Source organism: Wyeomyia smithii, chromosome 3 (genome assembly GCF_029784165.1).
Source record: "Wyeomyia smithii strain HCP4-BCI-WySm-NY-G18 chromosome 3, ASM2978416v1, whole genome shotgun sequence".
Lineage (NCBI taxonomy): Eukaryota > Metazoa > Arthropoda > Insecta > Diptera > Culicidae > Wyeomyia > Wyeomyia smithii.
In genome coordinates, this window is record NC_073696.1 from 139,956,231 (window position 1) to 139,974,474 (window position 18,244).

The window sequence follows — 18,244 nt, forward strand, 5'->3', positions numbered from 1 at the left end:
AAAAGAGCATATATATAGAATAGCAAACCTATTGAGCACAAAACAGGATTCCCCAACGAACGATTGCCATATTTTCATCAGCCAACTTGATCGCTCTGGCATCTTATTTTATCAGGGGAAAATGATAGAAGAGTCAGTGTATTTGAAGGCCTGCGCACTACACAAACAGCGCGTTTTGGTAACAGCCCGAATCCATCGGAGACATTTTCCCTCTCTTTTTTCATTTGCCAACGGTGGATGTCGGGTGACGGCTGTTCAAAAAAGGCTATGGGAAGAAGAAGCGTAAGGAGTAAAATACAGACTGCTAGGCACTTTACCCGGACGAGCACATATGATTCGCATTGATTCCCTAGGATTCCTCACATTGGAATCGTGAAGCGTCCTCGATAAGGACTCCTGAAAAAAGAATCCTCGAGAATGCCCAGTCTATAGGGCTAGGAGAATCGTGTAATGAGAATCCTCCAGATTCCCTAGGATTCCTCACATTGGAATTGTGAATCGTTCTTGATAAGGAATCCTGAAAAGGAATCCTCAAGACTGCCCTGTCTATGGGGTTAGGATTCTTGAAGGAGAATCGTGTAATGAGAATCCGTCGGATTCCCTAGGATTCCTCTTACAGAAATCGTGAAGCATCCTTGATTTGGAATTCTGAAAAAGGAATCCTCAGGAATGCCTAGGATACTTGAATGAGAATCGTATAATGAGGATCCGTCGGATTCCCTAGGATTCCTCACATAGAAATCGTGAAGGATGAGGAATTCTGAAAAAGGAATCCTCAGGAATGTCCTGCCTATGGGGCTAGGATTATTGAAGGACCGTTTCAACCGTTATGTGCTCCACGGGGTTCTTGAGTACCCAAAATTAAAGTACTTGTAACTTTTGCAATTTTCATTCGATACTTGTGACTTGATTTGCTTTCTGTAGCACCTTAAGATTCAGTAACTTATTAACTTTTAAATCAGCGTTAGCAGTGTCCCGAAAAATTCTCTCATAGCCGAATATCCGGTTTGTCAGAGATATATTCCGAAACTGGGGAATTATATGTATATTTGAACAGAACATTATAATTAATGGTTCATAGTTCTTAAAACTACTGGCCATTTGCTAGCTTTTGAGTGTTCAAGTAATTGTCTTTGAAATGGTCCTTTCGGAGTAGATTCCAGAGGGGCTTTTATTGCCGATAGAAACCATTAAATAAAACAAGGTTGAATACCATCCAAAATGAGTATTTTCAGAACCGGGATGATGTCCCTAGACCGGAAAACGACTCAGACGCCATTTTGAATTTCAAAATGTCGTCTGGAATCTATTTCCGGTCTCTGGGCATTATTCCGATTCCGGAAATACTCATATTGGTAAGTCACCTTTTCAGAATTAAAAATGGCGTCTGAGGTCGTTTTCCGGTCTAGGGGCATCATCCCTGTTCCAAATATACCAACATTGGATCGTATTTAACCTTGTTCTATCTAATTGTTTCTATGGCCACCAGGAGCCACTGTAGAATCTACTCCGGAAGGACCATTTCGAGGGCATATCATCAAAATACCAAAACCATACAAGTGACCTATGGCAGTAATTTTATAATCATTGAACAAATAATTGTGAGATCCTGTTTAAATCAGCGTTGCTAAACGAGCGAGAAGCAAAACATATCCACTCCTTTCTGCTCGAGACTGAGATGTGTGCTACGCTTCTCCAGTCGTTCGCACACACACTTTCGAGAAACTCTTTATTATCCATGCATTTGCCAGAGCAGCAGCCAGCATACAGCCGCTCGCGAATTCTCTTTTGCTTTTTTACTCACGCCAAATACGCGAGTACTCGAATAAGAGTACTTGACTAGGAGTGCTTGAAAAAATGTGCCCGAAAACGAAAATGCTTCGTTCACCGACTCACGCATGCGGCTTGTCCATCGCTAAACTGATGCCAAGCAGTTTTGCATCGTGCACCGACGAGCGAAAGTGGGGTGATAAATCTATATAGAATCGCATGCTTGAACGTGTATGATATTCGACCACCTACTCGCAGTGATGCCACAATTTCAACTGTATTTCGAATCTCAGAAAATCACCTTGGTGGTATTTCAATCTGTATAAATATCTGCATATGTACTGGACATATCCCTTAAAATTAAAAACACAATTATGCACACGTTTATGCGTGACATATAAATATAATGAAACCTCCAATACGCTCAATAGCATTTGAGTTCTTTTTCGTTTTTCAACTATATCCAAAAGTTTGTTTCGCGATCCACGAAAATAAAAAAATAAAAAAAATCTGTATAGTTCTGTACTATTTCCAGAAAATCTGTAATCTCCGTAATCTGTAATCGCCACTCCGCTTTGTCGTACCTTGTCACTCCGTATCGTCATAATGCGTCTTGACGGTTGTGCTCGCGAGAAAGGGAGGTACACGCGAGTGGGAAAGTACGCGAGCGAGAGTGCGTGTCGGCCTATGAGAAAACTCGCAAGCATCAACGCTCGGTAGGGTGAAATGAAAAAAGGAAAAGAGAATGAGAAACAGTAGGACAGGAGTATCTCTAGTGTGAGATTTCGGTAGCGGCGAGAACGCCACTTGGAGTATCGCATGCTTTTTGCGAGCGAGTTTAACAACGCTGGTTTAAATATTCATAAAATTCCTCGGTTTAGAAAAAATATCCTCGAAAACCGGATTTCCAGAACAGAGAAAATTCTTTTGGGGCACCGCTAACGCTAATTTGAAAGTACATAACTTACTGAATCTTTTGGTGCTAAGACCGTCAAAACCGGATGGAAATTGCAAAAGTTGCAAGAATTTTGAATCGTGGGTACCCTTGTACCCCGTCGGTCACGTAAGGGATAAAAAAAATCGAGACCTCTTTATTCACACCCCTTTATTATTATATGAAAACTAATGTTATCAAAAGTTGCCTTTTAATGAGTTCTGATATGGCACTGATTTTTATCAATATTGATTTAGGTGAACTATAAAATTTCGTCTTATGAAACCTAAAGAGCTACCTGGGTACCCCGTCTAGTACTTAACTAATAAAGTGAAAGGTTTCTTATCCAAAAAATTCTCATAATACGTTCTCGTGTTCGTCCGGGTGTTTCCAATTCCGAGAATCCTTTGAAGTGAAAGCTTTCGAATCCGATGGCTTCTCTTTTTACGATTCTCATTCAAGAATCCTAGTCCCATATACAGGGTATTTCTGAGGATTCTTTTTCAAGGATTTCAATGTGAGGAATCCTAGGGAATCTTGAGGATTTCTTTTTGCGGACGCTATGCGAATCTTATATGTTCGTCCGGAAATGTGTATGAATTTATTCTATCCGGGATGTAACCTGGGTGAACACAAAGGTATCGCATAGAGTCCGCGATGAGGAATCCTGCGAAAGAATCCTCAGGATTCCCTAGGATTCCTCACATTGAAATCCTTGTTTTGAAAGTCCGGTTTTCCGGAAACTGAAGAACTTCATGAATATTTGAACAAATCTAATCTAACAATTGGGCAATTCCACGAAAAAACGGCCGACAATTTAATCGACTATTTTTGATTCGGCTGAAACTTTGCATAGACGTTTATATGGAAAAAAGATGCCATTTTGCGTTTTTTTTGCAACGCGACTTATTTTTGAGAAGCTATTTAAAAATGCTATGTATTGAAGGTTCAAATTATTATTTGTAATATTACAAATATTTTAGAGCCATAACAATTTGTGACTTCTCCGGCAAAGTTGTACATAACAATTTTGTCTCTCCGAAAAGAATATACACTCTGAAATTTTTTTATTGTGTTAAGGAAAAAGTTAAAAGAAAAATTAAAAAAATTATTATCTGAAAAAGCTCAAAATAAACTAAATGGCCAAATACTACAGAATATAGATATTTTCGGAATCAGGGTGTTGCCCAGAGACCGAAAACTGACTCCAGATACCATGTTGGATTCCAAAATGGCGACTTCCGGTTTCTGGGGAACAATATGGGTATTCCGGAATCAAAATGATGTCCAGAGACTAAAAAACGACCCTGAAAACACTGCGAAAGGCTTGAAATAATTGAAAAGTTGTTTTATAGAAACCGGAAGTCGCCATCTTGCTATTCAAATTGACATCAGGGGTCGTTTTACAGTCTCTGGACGTCATCCCGGTGCCGAATATACTAATATTGGATGGTATTTGACCTTATTCTATTTATTTGTTTTTATGTTCAATAAAAGCGCCCGTGGAATCTATTCTGGAAGGCCCAAAATACCCAAAACCATACGAATGGCCTGTTAAAGTAATTTTATGTATCTCGAACCAATAATTGTTAGATTTTGTCCAAATATTAATGAAATTCCTTAGTTTTCGGAATAACGGATTCTCGGGAGAAGAGAATTCTTGGGCACCGCAGACGCTTATTTGAAAGTAGATAGGTTACTGGATCTTTTGGTGCCATCGAAATCAATTGAAAATCACAACAGATATAGGAATTTCGAGCACAAAACGGTTAAAGTCAAAGGTTTCGTATCCGAAGAATTCTCATAACACGATTTTCACTCAAGAATCCCAGTTCCATATACAAGGAATTCTTGAGGATTCTTTCATCAGGATTCCTTATTGCGGACGCTTTACGATTCCAATGTGAGGAATCCTAGGGAATCTATGCGAAACCTATGGGTGCAACTAATGTGTATATGAGTTTATTCTAACCGGGACGTCAGTCATGTCGAATAGCCTGTCCTCGTTAGAGTCAGTTGTTCAAATTCGTAATTCTGTTCGCATATTCAAAGAAGTTTGTCCGCATTCTAATAGGTGGAAACATATATATATATATATATATATATATATATATATATATATATATATATATATATATATATATATATATATATATATATATATATATATATATATATATATATATATATATATATATATATATATATATATGTATATGTATATATATATATATATATATATATATATATATATATATATGTATATATATATATATGTATATATATATATATATATATATATATATATATATATATATATATATATATATATATATGTATATATATATATATATATATATATATATATATATATATATATATATATATATATATATATATATATGTATATATATATATATATATATATATATATATATATATATATATATATAAATATATATATATATATATATATATATATATATATATATATATATATATATATATATATATATATATATATATATACTAGCTGACCCGGCAAACTTCGTCCCGCCTATTTTATTGTTTAATTTAATAATTTTAAGCATTTCAAATTCATTGCCTTGCGATTGGATTATATTGTTTTCATCATAATAACATATTGTTTCAAAATGATGGGTTTTATTGGAATGACAACATCCTCGACTGTTGGCTTTTGTACATCACCTCTATTCCGAATATATATTGGGTGCATTTCAGTTATTTTCGTTGTTTTCCAGAAACTGAAAGTGGTCATCTTCTAATTCAATTTGGTGTCCAGGGTCAATGCTTGGCTTCTCTACATCATTATCGAAATGACGGACATATCCATATGTAGTAGTATTCGGTTTTTTCGGCTTTTTCCCAGAAGTTGCCATTTTTCAATTCAAACTGGTGTCTAAGGTCAATTTCTAGCTTTTTGCATCATTTTGGATCCGGTGATACTCATATTGGGTGGTATTTGGTCACTTTGGGCTATTTTTCAGGAACCGTAAGTCGCCATCTTGGAGTCAAAAATGGCATTTGGAGACAATTCATGGCCCCTGAGCGTCATTCTGGTTTGAGAAACACCCATATTGGGTGTTATTTGGTCTAATCGGCTGTTTTCCAGAAACCGGATGTCACCATCTTTGATTTCAAAATGGTGTCTGTGGTCTATTCCAGCTCCTGTGTATCATTCTGGTTCCGAAGATACTCATATTGTATGGAAATCGGCCATTTTTGGCAGTTTTTAAGAAACCGGAATTTGCCATCTGACAATTCATAATGGTGTCTGAGGTCAATTTGTGGCTTCATTCTCGTTCCAGAGATACTCATATTGGGTGGTATTTGGTCACTTTAGGCTGTTTGCCGGCACCGGAAGTCGCCATCTTACAATTCAAAATGTTGTCTGAGGTCGATTTGTGACTTCAGTGCATCATAGCAATTCCGGAAATACCCATATTGGGTGATATTTGGTAACTTGCCGCTGTTTTTCAGAAACCGGAAGTCGCCATCTTGGATTTCAAAATGGCATTTGGAAACAATTTCTGGCCTCTGAGTGTCAATCTGGTTAAAGAAACACTCATATTGGGTGGTATTTGGTCATTTTCGGCTGTTTTCCAGATACCGGAAGTCGCCATCTTACAATTCAAAATGTCTGAGTTCGATTTGTGACTTCAGTGCGTCATATTTATCCCGGAAATACCTATATTGGGTGATATTTGGTCATTTGCCGCTGTTTTTCAGAAACCGGAAGTCGCCATCTTGGATTTCGAAATGGCATTAGGAGACAACTTTTGTCCTCTGAGCGTCAATCTGGTTGAAGAAACACTCATATTGGGTGGTATTTGGCCATTTTCAGCTGTTTTCTAGACACCGGAAGTCGCCTTCTTACAATTCAAAATGTTGTTTGAGGTCGATTTGTGGCTTCAGTGCATCATAAAAATTCCGGAAATACGCATAATGAGGGATATTTGGTCATTTGCCGCTGTTTTTCAGAAACCGGAAGTCGCCATCTTGGATTTCAAAATGGCATTGGGGAACAATTTCTGGCCTCCGTGCGTCAATCTGATTAGAGAAACGCTCACATTGAGTGGTAATTGATCATTTTCGGCTGTTTTCCAGACACCGGAAGTCGCCATCTTACAATTCAAAATGTTGTTTGAGGTCGATTTGTGGCTTCAGTGCATCATAACAATCCCGGAAATACCCATATTGGGTGGTATTTGGTCATTTGCCGCTGTTTTTCAGAAACCGGAAGTCGCCATCTTGGATTTCAAAATGGCATTAGGAGACAATTTTTGGCCTCTGAGCGTCAATCTGGTTGAAGAAACACTCATATTAAGTGGTGTTTGGTCATTTTCAGCTGTTTTCCAGACACCGGAAGTCGCCATCTTACAATTCAAAATGTTGTCTGAGGTCGATTTGTGGCTTCAGTGCATCATAACAATTCCGGAAATACCCATGTTGAGTGGTATTTGGTCATTTGCCACTGTTTTTCAGAAACGGGAACTCGCCATCTTGGATTTCGAAATGGTATTTGGAGACATGCAAAAAAAAGGAAGGGTGTCGAAACATTATGGACATGTTTGTTACCCCTAAAAACAATCACCTGCCAATTTTGGTTCTATTTAGGTGGTTAGTTCTCGAGATAAGCATAAATTTGTGATTCATTTGTTATGAACCCCTCCCTCACAGAAGAGGGAGGGGAGTCGAACCAATATGGACATACTTGTCACCTCTAAAAACATTAACATGCCAAATTTTGTTGTATTCGATTGATTGGTTCTCGAGCTGTGCGAAATTCGTATTTCATTTGAATGGGACCCCTCCCTTGTAGGAAGGGAGGGGTGTCAAACCATTATGGATATATTTGTTACCCGTAAATACATCCACCTACCAAATTTGGTTCCATTTGCTTGGTTAGTTTTCGGAATGTGCAGAAATTTGTGTTTCATTTGTATGGGACCCTTACCTCCCAGATGAGGGAAGGGTGTCCAACCAACATGGGTATATTTGTTACTCCCAAAAACATCCACATGCCAAATTTGGTTCTATTTGCTTGGTTAGTTTTCGAGATGTGCAGAAATTTGTGTTTCATTTGTATGGGACCCCTCCCTTGCAGAAGAGGGAGAGGTCTCGAACTATCTTAGTCACCTTTCCCGGCCCCTAAAATCCCTATATACAAAATTTCACGTTGATCGGTTCGGTAGTTTCCAAGCCTATATGTATCAGACAGACAGACAGACAGACAGACAGACAGACAGACAGACAGACAGACAGACGGACAGACAGACAGACAGACAGACAGACAGACAGACAGACAGACAGACAGACAGACAGACAGACAGACAGACGGACAGACAGACAGACAGACAGACAGACAGACAGACAGACAGACAGACAGACAGACAGACAGACAGACAGACAGACAGACAGACAGACAGACAGACAGACAGACAGACAGACAGACAGACAGACAGACAGACAGACAGACAGACAGACAGACAGACAGACAGACAGACAGACAGACAGACAGACAGACAGACAGACAGACAGACAGACAGACAGACAGACAGACAGACAGACACACATTACATTAATATAACACTTTTTGAGTCACCTTCCGCTACCGGCAGATCGCCGGAGTGATGATCACTGGATGTCACCTCTGGCGAATGAATTTGGTGTTCCATCCGCTACAGCGTTCGCTTCCGCATTTGTACGCATATACTTTTTCATGTTCAAGTTAATTGGGTCACCCTCCCAGACGCTGTCCTTCTTCATTTGGAGCAGTTGCTTATTTGGTCCCATGGTGGGCTAAGTCGAAGCAGTGAAGTCATGGCTAGGGTAGGACACCTATAGCGGCTTATGAGCAACTATGCCGACACCGATCGGCATAAGTCAGGAAACGGAATCTGGTCCTAGACCAATTCCCACCACTGGATCTTACTGAACTCGTAACGTACTAGAAGGCCTACCAGGTTTTACTAGACGGAGACCCCTGCTGCCGTTTGCCACTTCGCCGTTTCAAGCCGTTGTCACACAACTTTACTAGAAGAGCTCGGTGCAGGTGCCAGCACCTGGAACGTGTACTGACTCATATCCTCAAAACTCCAGACCAGTTGCCATAATTGGAGCCTTACTGGTATCGGCCCCAATGGGCGGGTTAGTGCATTTGGGTGATGGGAGCGGCCCAATTCGCTCCGTCGAAATTGCTTGCGGATAGAGTGGCTTTTGCGGGGAGTCGAAGGCCCAGTGTACGGTACCTCCCATGCCCTAGGCACGCTCCCACTGCGGGTCCGAGACTGTTTGACTGCTATCAGTGGACACACACTAGGCATGCATGACTTAGGCGGTCGCCGAGCGCCGACTCTTGGGGGCATGCAGCTCTGCCAATCCAGCGGACCTTGGACGCACTGGTGTACTATCTTGCAGGCTAAGCACAACCAACCGTTTTTTAGTGTTCTCAAAGGTCACGTCGCTTTTGCCATAAGCTCGGCATGTGCTGTCATCGAAGCAAATATAGTGCCTGCTTCAGGAACTTCGCCGTATTGCTGCCACTTTTCGCAAAATCGATTATTACAAGCCGTCTTGATCGGCAGTGAGCGAGCCGCCACCATGTCCTGCGTAGTGTCGGTAGACGTGCTGCCTATACCGTCTTCGCTGACGTCCTTTTCTGCATCTATTTTCAACTTTCTCGGACCTTTGGATGCATCCTCTTGCAAATGGGGTTTCCAACCCATCTACGCCCGTTTTCGTATTTTCAAAAGTATTCATGTTAAATGGGTCCCCCTTTCAGAAGCTTTCCTTATCCATACTGGAGTGGTCACCCATATAGTATATATATACTGCCTATAATAGCATACCAGTCCCATATAGATTTTCATCCTTTTTGAGTTAAATATCAGATTCCATTTATTTCTTGCTTTACTATCGATTAAGAAAACTAAAAAGTATGTTTTATTTGAAAAAGTCAGAAAAAAATGTGAGGTCAAATTTTCTCATCTTGAAAATAATCGCATATCAGTCCCACCAAATGTATAGCTATATTTTTTCTTCAATCCATATAACAAATATTTGATGCTGTTTTGGAGCTTTGTACTGTTTAAGAGCCAGTTCGCGAGAGCCGCAATCACCTTTCTGAGGGACGTTGTTTTAATATTCTCCGATAGAGCTGAATTTTTCAGCGTTTGTTTGTTTATTCAAGGTTGGAAGTTTTGCCAAATTTAAATTTTTTTTTTCATTGAGGTTAAGTGGGGTAAAACGTCCCTTGAAAATGATATGTCCAAAAACGTCCAAATACTAAAAAGTGCAATAACTCCTGTAGACTTGATGGATTTTTCTTTGTAGTTTCTCTCGAGTATCTGGAGCAAAGATCAACCTAGCAAAATCAGTTTCTATCGATGTTGGTGGAGGGAATGGAGCACTACTAAATTTAGCGTGGCTACAAACAGCTGAGACGGTGAAAATTTTGGGCATCATTTATGCAAACTCAATTCGCTCAATGATTTAAAAAATTGGGATGCAGTTGTGGGGAGGTTTTCTCAAATCTTATATCTACATTCAATGTGTACGATAACGCTTTTACAAAAAATAACGCTGCTGAATACTTTTATGACCTCAAAAATATGGTACCTTGCATCTATCCTTCCACCTCTCAGTGTCCATACAGCCAAGTTGACGTCTGCTATGGGTACGTACCTGTGGCGTGGCATTCCTGCACGAATACCGATGCAACAATTAGCACGAGATCTACATCAAGGTGGTCTGAAACTCCAGTTGCCCGCTCTAAAATGTAAAGCGTTGATCGTCACTCGCCATATAAAAGAAACTGAATCGATGCCATTCTATAAATCCTACCTGTACCCGGAAAATTCTAACCTCGCAGTGCTGCCCACAGGCTGTCCTTGCTTAAAACTGATCAAACAACAACTGGCGATCATACCAACGCAATTAACTCAACAAGTCTCTTCCGATTTAAAACATAGGTCCTACATCGAGCAAACAGAGATACCCAAAATAGAGAGAGAAAATCCAAACACAGACTGGAGACAAGTTTGGATGAACCTTCATGGTGCTTTTCCTATTTGTGAACCAAAAAGTAGAGCACCCTCGGCTTATATATGTTATGCATCGTTCGGACGGTGAAGATTGTACGCATTGCGCTTTACCTATCGAAACGCTCAAACACAAATTTTCTGAGTGCCCTAGAGTGAAACCGGCATGGACATTACTGCTCCGTGTGATTGCACGGTAACTTCCTGGATGGCGCAGACTCGAATTCGACGACGCAGTCAAACCAACGTTAAACGGAATGCCACGAAGAATAAAAACGAAACTATTACAGTTAATAGCAAATTACGTGTAATTTATCAATGAGAGAAGTGATAATGTAGATATTAATGCTTTGGAGTTTTCACTAAAAAATAACATATAAGTACTATTATTAATATGTGTCAACAAACATAACAAATTTTACAAAAAAAAAATATTCTACTCTCAGAGTACTACCATGCATTTTAGTCACAATATATGGCAAAGAGGTAACATGACGAATAAAATGCATTTTTCTTTTAAAAATTGTCAATTTCCAGTGGCATCCTACTCTTCCCAACATCGCTAGAAAAATCCTGTATGGGCTTCCTCACTGCGACCAGAATCGTAGATCTATTGTGAGATATGCTCGGGTGTCTGCTGTATCCCGCACTTCTGTTAATAGCAATACCTCTATTGAGAAATGGCATGCTTATTATTATTGTCCGTCAGTGCTTGTGTGTAATGTGCTACTCTTCCTTACACGCTTACTGTTCTACTATACCGATACTCGTTCCTCTTGCCAAATATCTCCAATTATAATTCCCTGGAGAAGTTTCGTCGTGCGTTCTTCTGGCCAGTTTTATTGATAAGAGGGACTTTTTTTTTTAAGAGGAAGTCACGCAAAGGTATTTGTAGATTCCAGCGTAAAGGAAGGGTAACTGGTGGGGAGCCTGAGAATAAACCAATGCTTAAGTCCTTTTGACATCGGATGGCCTGATTCTACTAAGATTCGAACCCATGTCCATCCGCTTGACAAAGCGGACTCTGTAACCTTGCGGCTACGCAGCTCCCTTATAGCGTTTTGTAAAGCAACTCAAGAGCTTTAATGTCATGTATAAGCCAAGTGTGCCCAATGGGGTAAAACGGCCCTAGTAGGTTTTTTTTAAAAAACCGTCAAAATCACTAAAATTGCTATATTTCTTGCTAGATTTAATAGATTTTGCTGAAAATTTGGATAATCACAATATCTTACCAGAACTACCAGAAGACACGCAATTTGGGGTAAAACGTTCTTTGAAGAACTTTTTTTCGAAAAATGCCTTCAAAATCATCAAAACTGCTAGAACTCGGGTTAGACATGATGAATTTATTGAAAATTTAGACTATCACTCTAGTGGAATACAGACATAAGTGCACGACGACAAAAGTGACAAATAAATTTACATGACAAAAAAATTATTTTTCTTGGATAATACTTGGCGATTTTCGGGGTGCTATTTTCTCTACAGAAAACAGTCCAGAACCCGAAGTTAGTACTTTATTAAACAACTAAAGAGCTTTTATTTGATATAAAATCAAGATGCATAATTTGGAAACCGACTAAAAACGACTAAAGTTTTTCTTGGCTTTTTCACTAAGTTTCCAGAAAAGCATCAAACAAGGTAAAAAACATTATCGATACGACGTTGCGAACATAAATAATTCCTACCTAGTTTCTACTTTTCCGTGGAGCAAATGAAAGCATTATTTGCGCGATTCCCTGCAATATTTATGCGTAAATCTCAGCGTAAAGGAAGATGGTGCTTTGATGAACGTTGTAGAACATCATGAGTATAAATTGTTAAGCATTAGTGTTCGAAGTCGTGATTCTATTGAATGATTGTTTATTTTTATTGATATAACAGCAACCAGAGTAAAATGATTTTTTGGGCAACACTGTGGAAAAAAGTAAAGAATACCAGAATGAGGTTCTGGTGAGGTATAGTGATTATCCAAATTTTCAGCCAAATCTAATAATTCTAGCAGGAAATATAGTATTTTAGTAATTTTGACGGTTTTTTGAAAAAAAATATGTAGGGTCGTTTTACCCCATCTGGCACTCTTGGCTTATACATGACATTAAAGCTTATAGCGCTATATTCAGACATTTTTCCTAGCGATGTTGGGAAGAGTAGGATAGCCCTGAAAATTGACAATTTTTAAAAGAAAAATGCATTTATTTTTGTTACCTCTTTGTCATATATTGTGACCATGCATTTCGAAGTACTCTTAGTGTAGAATAATACCACAAATTTTCAGAAAACTCCATCGAGTCGAGCAGGAGCTATTGCACTTTTTTGTATTTGGACATATCATTTTCAAGGGCCGTTTTACCTCACTTAACCTCAATGAAAAAAAAATTTAAATTTGGTACCTTGAATAGACAAACAAACGCTGAAAATTTCAGCCTAATCGGAGAACATCAAAACAACATGCAGTTGCGCCTCTCGCGAACTGGCTCTTAAAAATCATCATATACCTAATTGAAAATGCAAGGTTGTTTCAAATAAATTCCACACAAAAATTAATTTTAAGTAGACACTGAAACTGCCACTTTTCCTGAAAATTCCCGGAAGGTCATTGGTCTCGTCAATCAGAAGGATAATAGCCTTGAGATATGCTGCTTTCTATGACAGCTTGCGCCACTTTTCATGGCCGTCGTCTTCAAGTCGTTCTTCAAGTCACTGTTTTAATGAAATTGGATGCTTCCCTCTTAATACCACTTTTCCAACATGCTAAATGCGCGGGCTAATAATTTTATCCAGCACGTATTGCAAAACACTGAAGACGTAAGAAAGGAAATTATTCAATAGCATATCCAAGACTTCAATCTTATATTTTACTTTTTCTAAGACGACCCTAATGTCGGGGTAAGTAATGGGTGGACATCTCCGCCATTCTCCATGCAGCATAGAATCTGTCTGCGGGCATAAACGTCTGCCCATATTCAAAATATTTGAGAAAAATATGACTACTCCTACCAGAGCCTGACAAAGTCATTTTCAATTGACAATTATCAAGTTATAGTGACGCTTTGACCCGTCGCTTTCAATTGAAAAGCTTTTGTATCATTTTCGAGCACTTTGTGAGTCACGGGACACCCAGTCGAAAGCTCTTGCTGTGATTCTGACAACTGAAGGGCTTGAAATTGATATAAACGCTTTTCAATTGAATGTGGAGATTATCACCATCACACTCACATGACGATTCTCAATTGAAAATGACAATGAGCGCTGACGGAGACAGAAGGCTTCCATACAGTACTTCACGCATATATATGGAGGAAATATTGACTGGAACTTGCGTAACGTACTTATTGTATGCCATTGCCGTTCTAACTACGGCTTGCGGTATTAGAAAACTACCTTCAAACGACGCGATGCGGTGCTAATTTCAATTGAGACGCTGAAGGAAAGGAAAGAGTCTCTCTCTGTCAATAGTCATTAGTTTCATTTGAAACGATCCTTTGGACAACATACGGGAAAGAAAGACAGAAGTGATTCGTTAGCAGCCAAAAGGAATCAATGTAAATGAAACTGTTCGAATCGAAATGACAGCGCGAGTATATCAGTTTCACTGTTTTGTTTCGAAATGTGTATCCAACACCGAGCGGTTGAAAGTGAGTCTGGTATGCGATTATTTTGCTACTCGATGGTCTAAATAACTGCATAACAATCTTTTCCTTAGTTTCCATTGTAGTTTTCACGAAAAAGGCAATTCTTCGATGAAGAAGTTATGATTGAGGTCTATTTCATTACATTATGTCGAAAAAATAACTGTCTGACTGATTAAGCCAACAAATATACGAAAAATAAAAATGATTTTTGTTTTTCAATCCGACAATTTCGGTGACTCTATTTCACCTTTTTCAAGGAGTACATAATTACTTTTAATTTGACTCAAGTAATGCGGGGTTAGTTGCATGTCCCACTGAAACTCGCTAGTCTGCATTGCTGTATACTCCACGGTATTAATTCGGGAAGTAGCTTTTGTGCTTAGTTTTAAGTTTTCAGAGTATTGACTCTCCTATGCCTACTGCCCAACTGCCTGGAGACGTACAGTTAGCTTCCAGCGGCAAAGTCAATTCTCGCTTTTTTGTGCATTTGGGCGCTAAGATAGCGAGACTCACATAGAATAACGCACCAAAGTATTGCGTGTGTCTACTTCTCGATTGTGAGTATCTTGCCAGTACTAGTCTTGGTTAGGTATTGTTTTATCCAAATTCTACTCACAACTGAACAATTCATAACTGTTATCAACATCACGAACGGAGTTGAATATGTATGAACGAAACAAATACCGAATGATGATGTCATTCATCTCTGATTTCAAGTATTTCATAAAAAGCAAGCAAGTGATAATGCATTGTTTATATGAACTTATCATATCATCAAGTCAATCAATATTTTGTCTCGGTTTTGATTTTCCTGCATTTACATTTTCTCTAACCATAATGGCCTTTGCAAACAATATATGTTGCTTGAAAGTGCGATGGGTTGATCAAATGAATATAAAATAAAGTAACTAAATAAAAAGTGATGGCAACGCGCAATAGCATTCTAAACAAATTAACTGTAATTATCTATTAATAAAAATAATCAAATAAATCTCTGATATCTGGGGTGCAATATTTAAATTTTTACTTGCGTCGTACAACTCAAAACATTGTATTTGTCGTAATTTGCATTTGTGTCGCTTTTCAATGGGTACATGTCAATAATATATGCATGTTTTGTTCTGTATTTTTTTCCGAAACTGTTCAAACCAATCTGCTGGTCACTAGATTAAATTTAGTAGCTCATTGACGCTACTCAATGTAATAAGAAATTTATAAACCATACATAATTTTATTTTTCGCACAAAAACGTTGGGTTGAATTTGATTTATTTTATATTTTTAACTATGTGTTGATTATAGGACGAGAAGAATCAACTCCTTATTACCAATATTTGGCTTTCTTTGGTAAGTTAACTAACAGCAAATAAATTAAAAGCAAATGTTACTACGGTTGAATATTATTTTTGCTTAAAGGTATACTACTATTTTTCTACGTATCAAGATAGTATCAGAGAGGAAAACAATACAACGCATCACTATTACCTAGAAAATAACGCTAGCGCAAATTAAACTTATATGTGTTTAGATAATATTGATTTAGACTTCATGAGTTATTTTGACAATTCCACTAAAGTCTTTTTATTGTAGTTTATTAAATAGTTATTCAAAATTTGGTATATGTTTAATATGATAAAAAAAAATCTTTTCAGTCTTCAGTTTTCAGTGTATACCTGTATTTTACGATGTATAACGTATTGTTAAACAAAATACTAGGTTTAGTGAGTCAGCCTCATGTGCAATGTTTCATCCAAATCAATTATATTGGATTATGTTTTAACGTAATGCACCAACTCGACAAAGGAGAAACTTTATTTCCTCAACAGTGCCATTTTGAACCATTTAGAAGAGTTTTAACCAACTAATCTGTCTTTTGTATTATATTAGAAACTATTTTTTATCACCGTTTGTTTTAATTTGCGGGTTTGAATTGATTTTTTTCGGTGATACTAAAAACCTTTTACTTATTTTTTTATGTTTCGACCTACTTCTTTCCTACATTTCTTTCGGCCATCCTCAGAAACTTTAATAAATGAATAGAAAAAACAGAAAAAAAAACAATTACAAGCAAATTCCTCAAATTTACAAAGGAACACTTACTAGTCTAAAATTCCCCCCGTGTGGTCACCAGAAAATAGAATTGCATTATAACGAGGTATTGTATTGCCCATAAAAGCGGTACCGTCGCATATGGATTTATATCGATTTTAAGTTGAGTATAAAAGTAGTATAAAATCGTGCGTGCGGATAGCTGGCGAGACATCAGCCGCTTTCGTAACGTTGGATGGACTGAAGCAGGGGGATGCGCTCTCCAACCTACTGTTTAACATCGCTCTTGAGGGTGCAGTACGAAGAGCAAACGTCGAAAGAAACGGTACGATCATCACGAAATCTCACATGCTTCTTGGTTTTGCGGACGACGTCGATATCATCGGTATCAACCGTAAGGCCATGGAGGAGGCTTTCGTACCTTTTAAGAGAGAAGCAGCGAGATTGGGACTTGTCATTAACTCTGCCAAAACGAAGTACATGGTAGCTGGCAGAGAGCGTGGGAGTCCCTGTGGTGTTGGTGCTGAGGTGGAGATAGATGGGGAACGATTTGAAGTGGTTGACGAATTCTTTTATCTTGGTACGCTTGTGACATGTGACAACGATATGAGCCGTGAAGTGAAACGACGAGTTGCAGCTGCGAACAGGGCTTTCTACGGACTGCGTAACCAGCTAAGGTCCCGTAGTTTGCAAACTCGCACAAAACTAGCGCTGTATAGGACGCTGATACTCCCGGTGGCCCTTTACGGACATGAAGCATGGACGCTGAAGGAAGCTGATCGACGAGTGCTCGGAGTTTTTGAGCGTAAAGTTCTGCGATCGATACTTGGCGGTTAACTGGAAGACGGAGTGTGGCGCAGACGCATGAATCACGAGTTGTACCAGGTATACAAACATGCTGATATAGTGAAGGTAATACAGCGGGGCAGGCTTCAGTGGGCTGGACATGTAGCCAGGATGCCTGACGAGAGAGCCGCCAAAACTATCTTCAGTAGAGAACCAGGAAGAGGCCGTCGACTCCGTGGTAGGCCTCGCACGCGGTGGATGTGCGCGGTGGAAGAAGATGCACGATCTGCTGGTGTACGGGGAGACTGGAGAACGGCTGCCCAAGACAGAAGAAGCTGGACATCTCTAATTCGTTCGGCCCTAGACCGGTGAACGGTCCGTTAGCCAAAAAAGTAAAGTAAAGTAAGTATAAAAGTAGCTTATCTACATCTCCATTCATTTCAAGAATCTCAAGGGTTGTACGCTAAGTCACGACCGCAAGGTTGAAGTAGTTGTTTGTTACATCACTTGTATTGAATATGTTTCGAATTTTGTGCAAATGAGGAGCTGAAGTGCAACCGAATTTCAATGTGCACATACGACATCACTGAACAGGAATGGAACAAACACTATACACCAGAAACAAGTTTGAACAGTCAGAGTGCATGCCGATTAAAATAACATTTTACATTTAACTCTAGTGTTAAACGATAAAATATTAAATCTTCAATAAATGGTTTGTTGTCCTATTGTTGTTGAGTTTAATATCGGATATAATGTTGATCGCATCTTTGTGCTATCCCGACAGAGAGTATTAAGGCACTTTTCTGATAACACAGTGGAAAACTGTTTCCACACTGAAAATTTGACTGCCCACTTATTTTGAATGTCAACATCCTGAAACGTTTGTGTTTTCAAAATACGGCAATTTTCCATTAGAAGAAGTGCCAGTTGATGTACCTACTCTAGATGCTGCCCGCTACCGCACAAAGGCAGCCTTTTACCAGAGGAAATGCCGCTGCACCAGCA

The 18,244-nt window shown here is 38.8% G+C and overlaps 1 protein-coding gene across 4 annotated transcripts in view; it reads left to right on the forward strand.

Moving 5' to 3' along the window:
* Positions 1–18,244, forward strand: part of LOC129727470 (CHRNA7-FAM7A fusion protein) — a 519,941-nt gene that overhangs the window by 48,340 nt on the left and 453,357 nt on the right. For 3 of the 4 annotated variants that reach the window (XR_008728530.1, XM_055685335.1, XM_055685337.1), the window contains exon 2: positions 15,704–15,748. The exons of the other annotated variant lie outside the window; for it this stretch is intronic. Coding sequence is in view for 2 of the 3 variants with exons in the window: in XM_055685335.1 (XP_055541310.1) it covers positions 15,704–15,748 (45 nt within the window). In the remaining variant the exon portion in view is untranslated. The remainder of the gene's footprint in view (positions 1–15,703; positions 15,749–18,244) is intronic. 4 annotated transcript variants of the gene reach the window in all.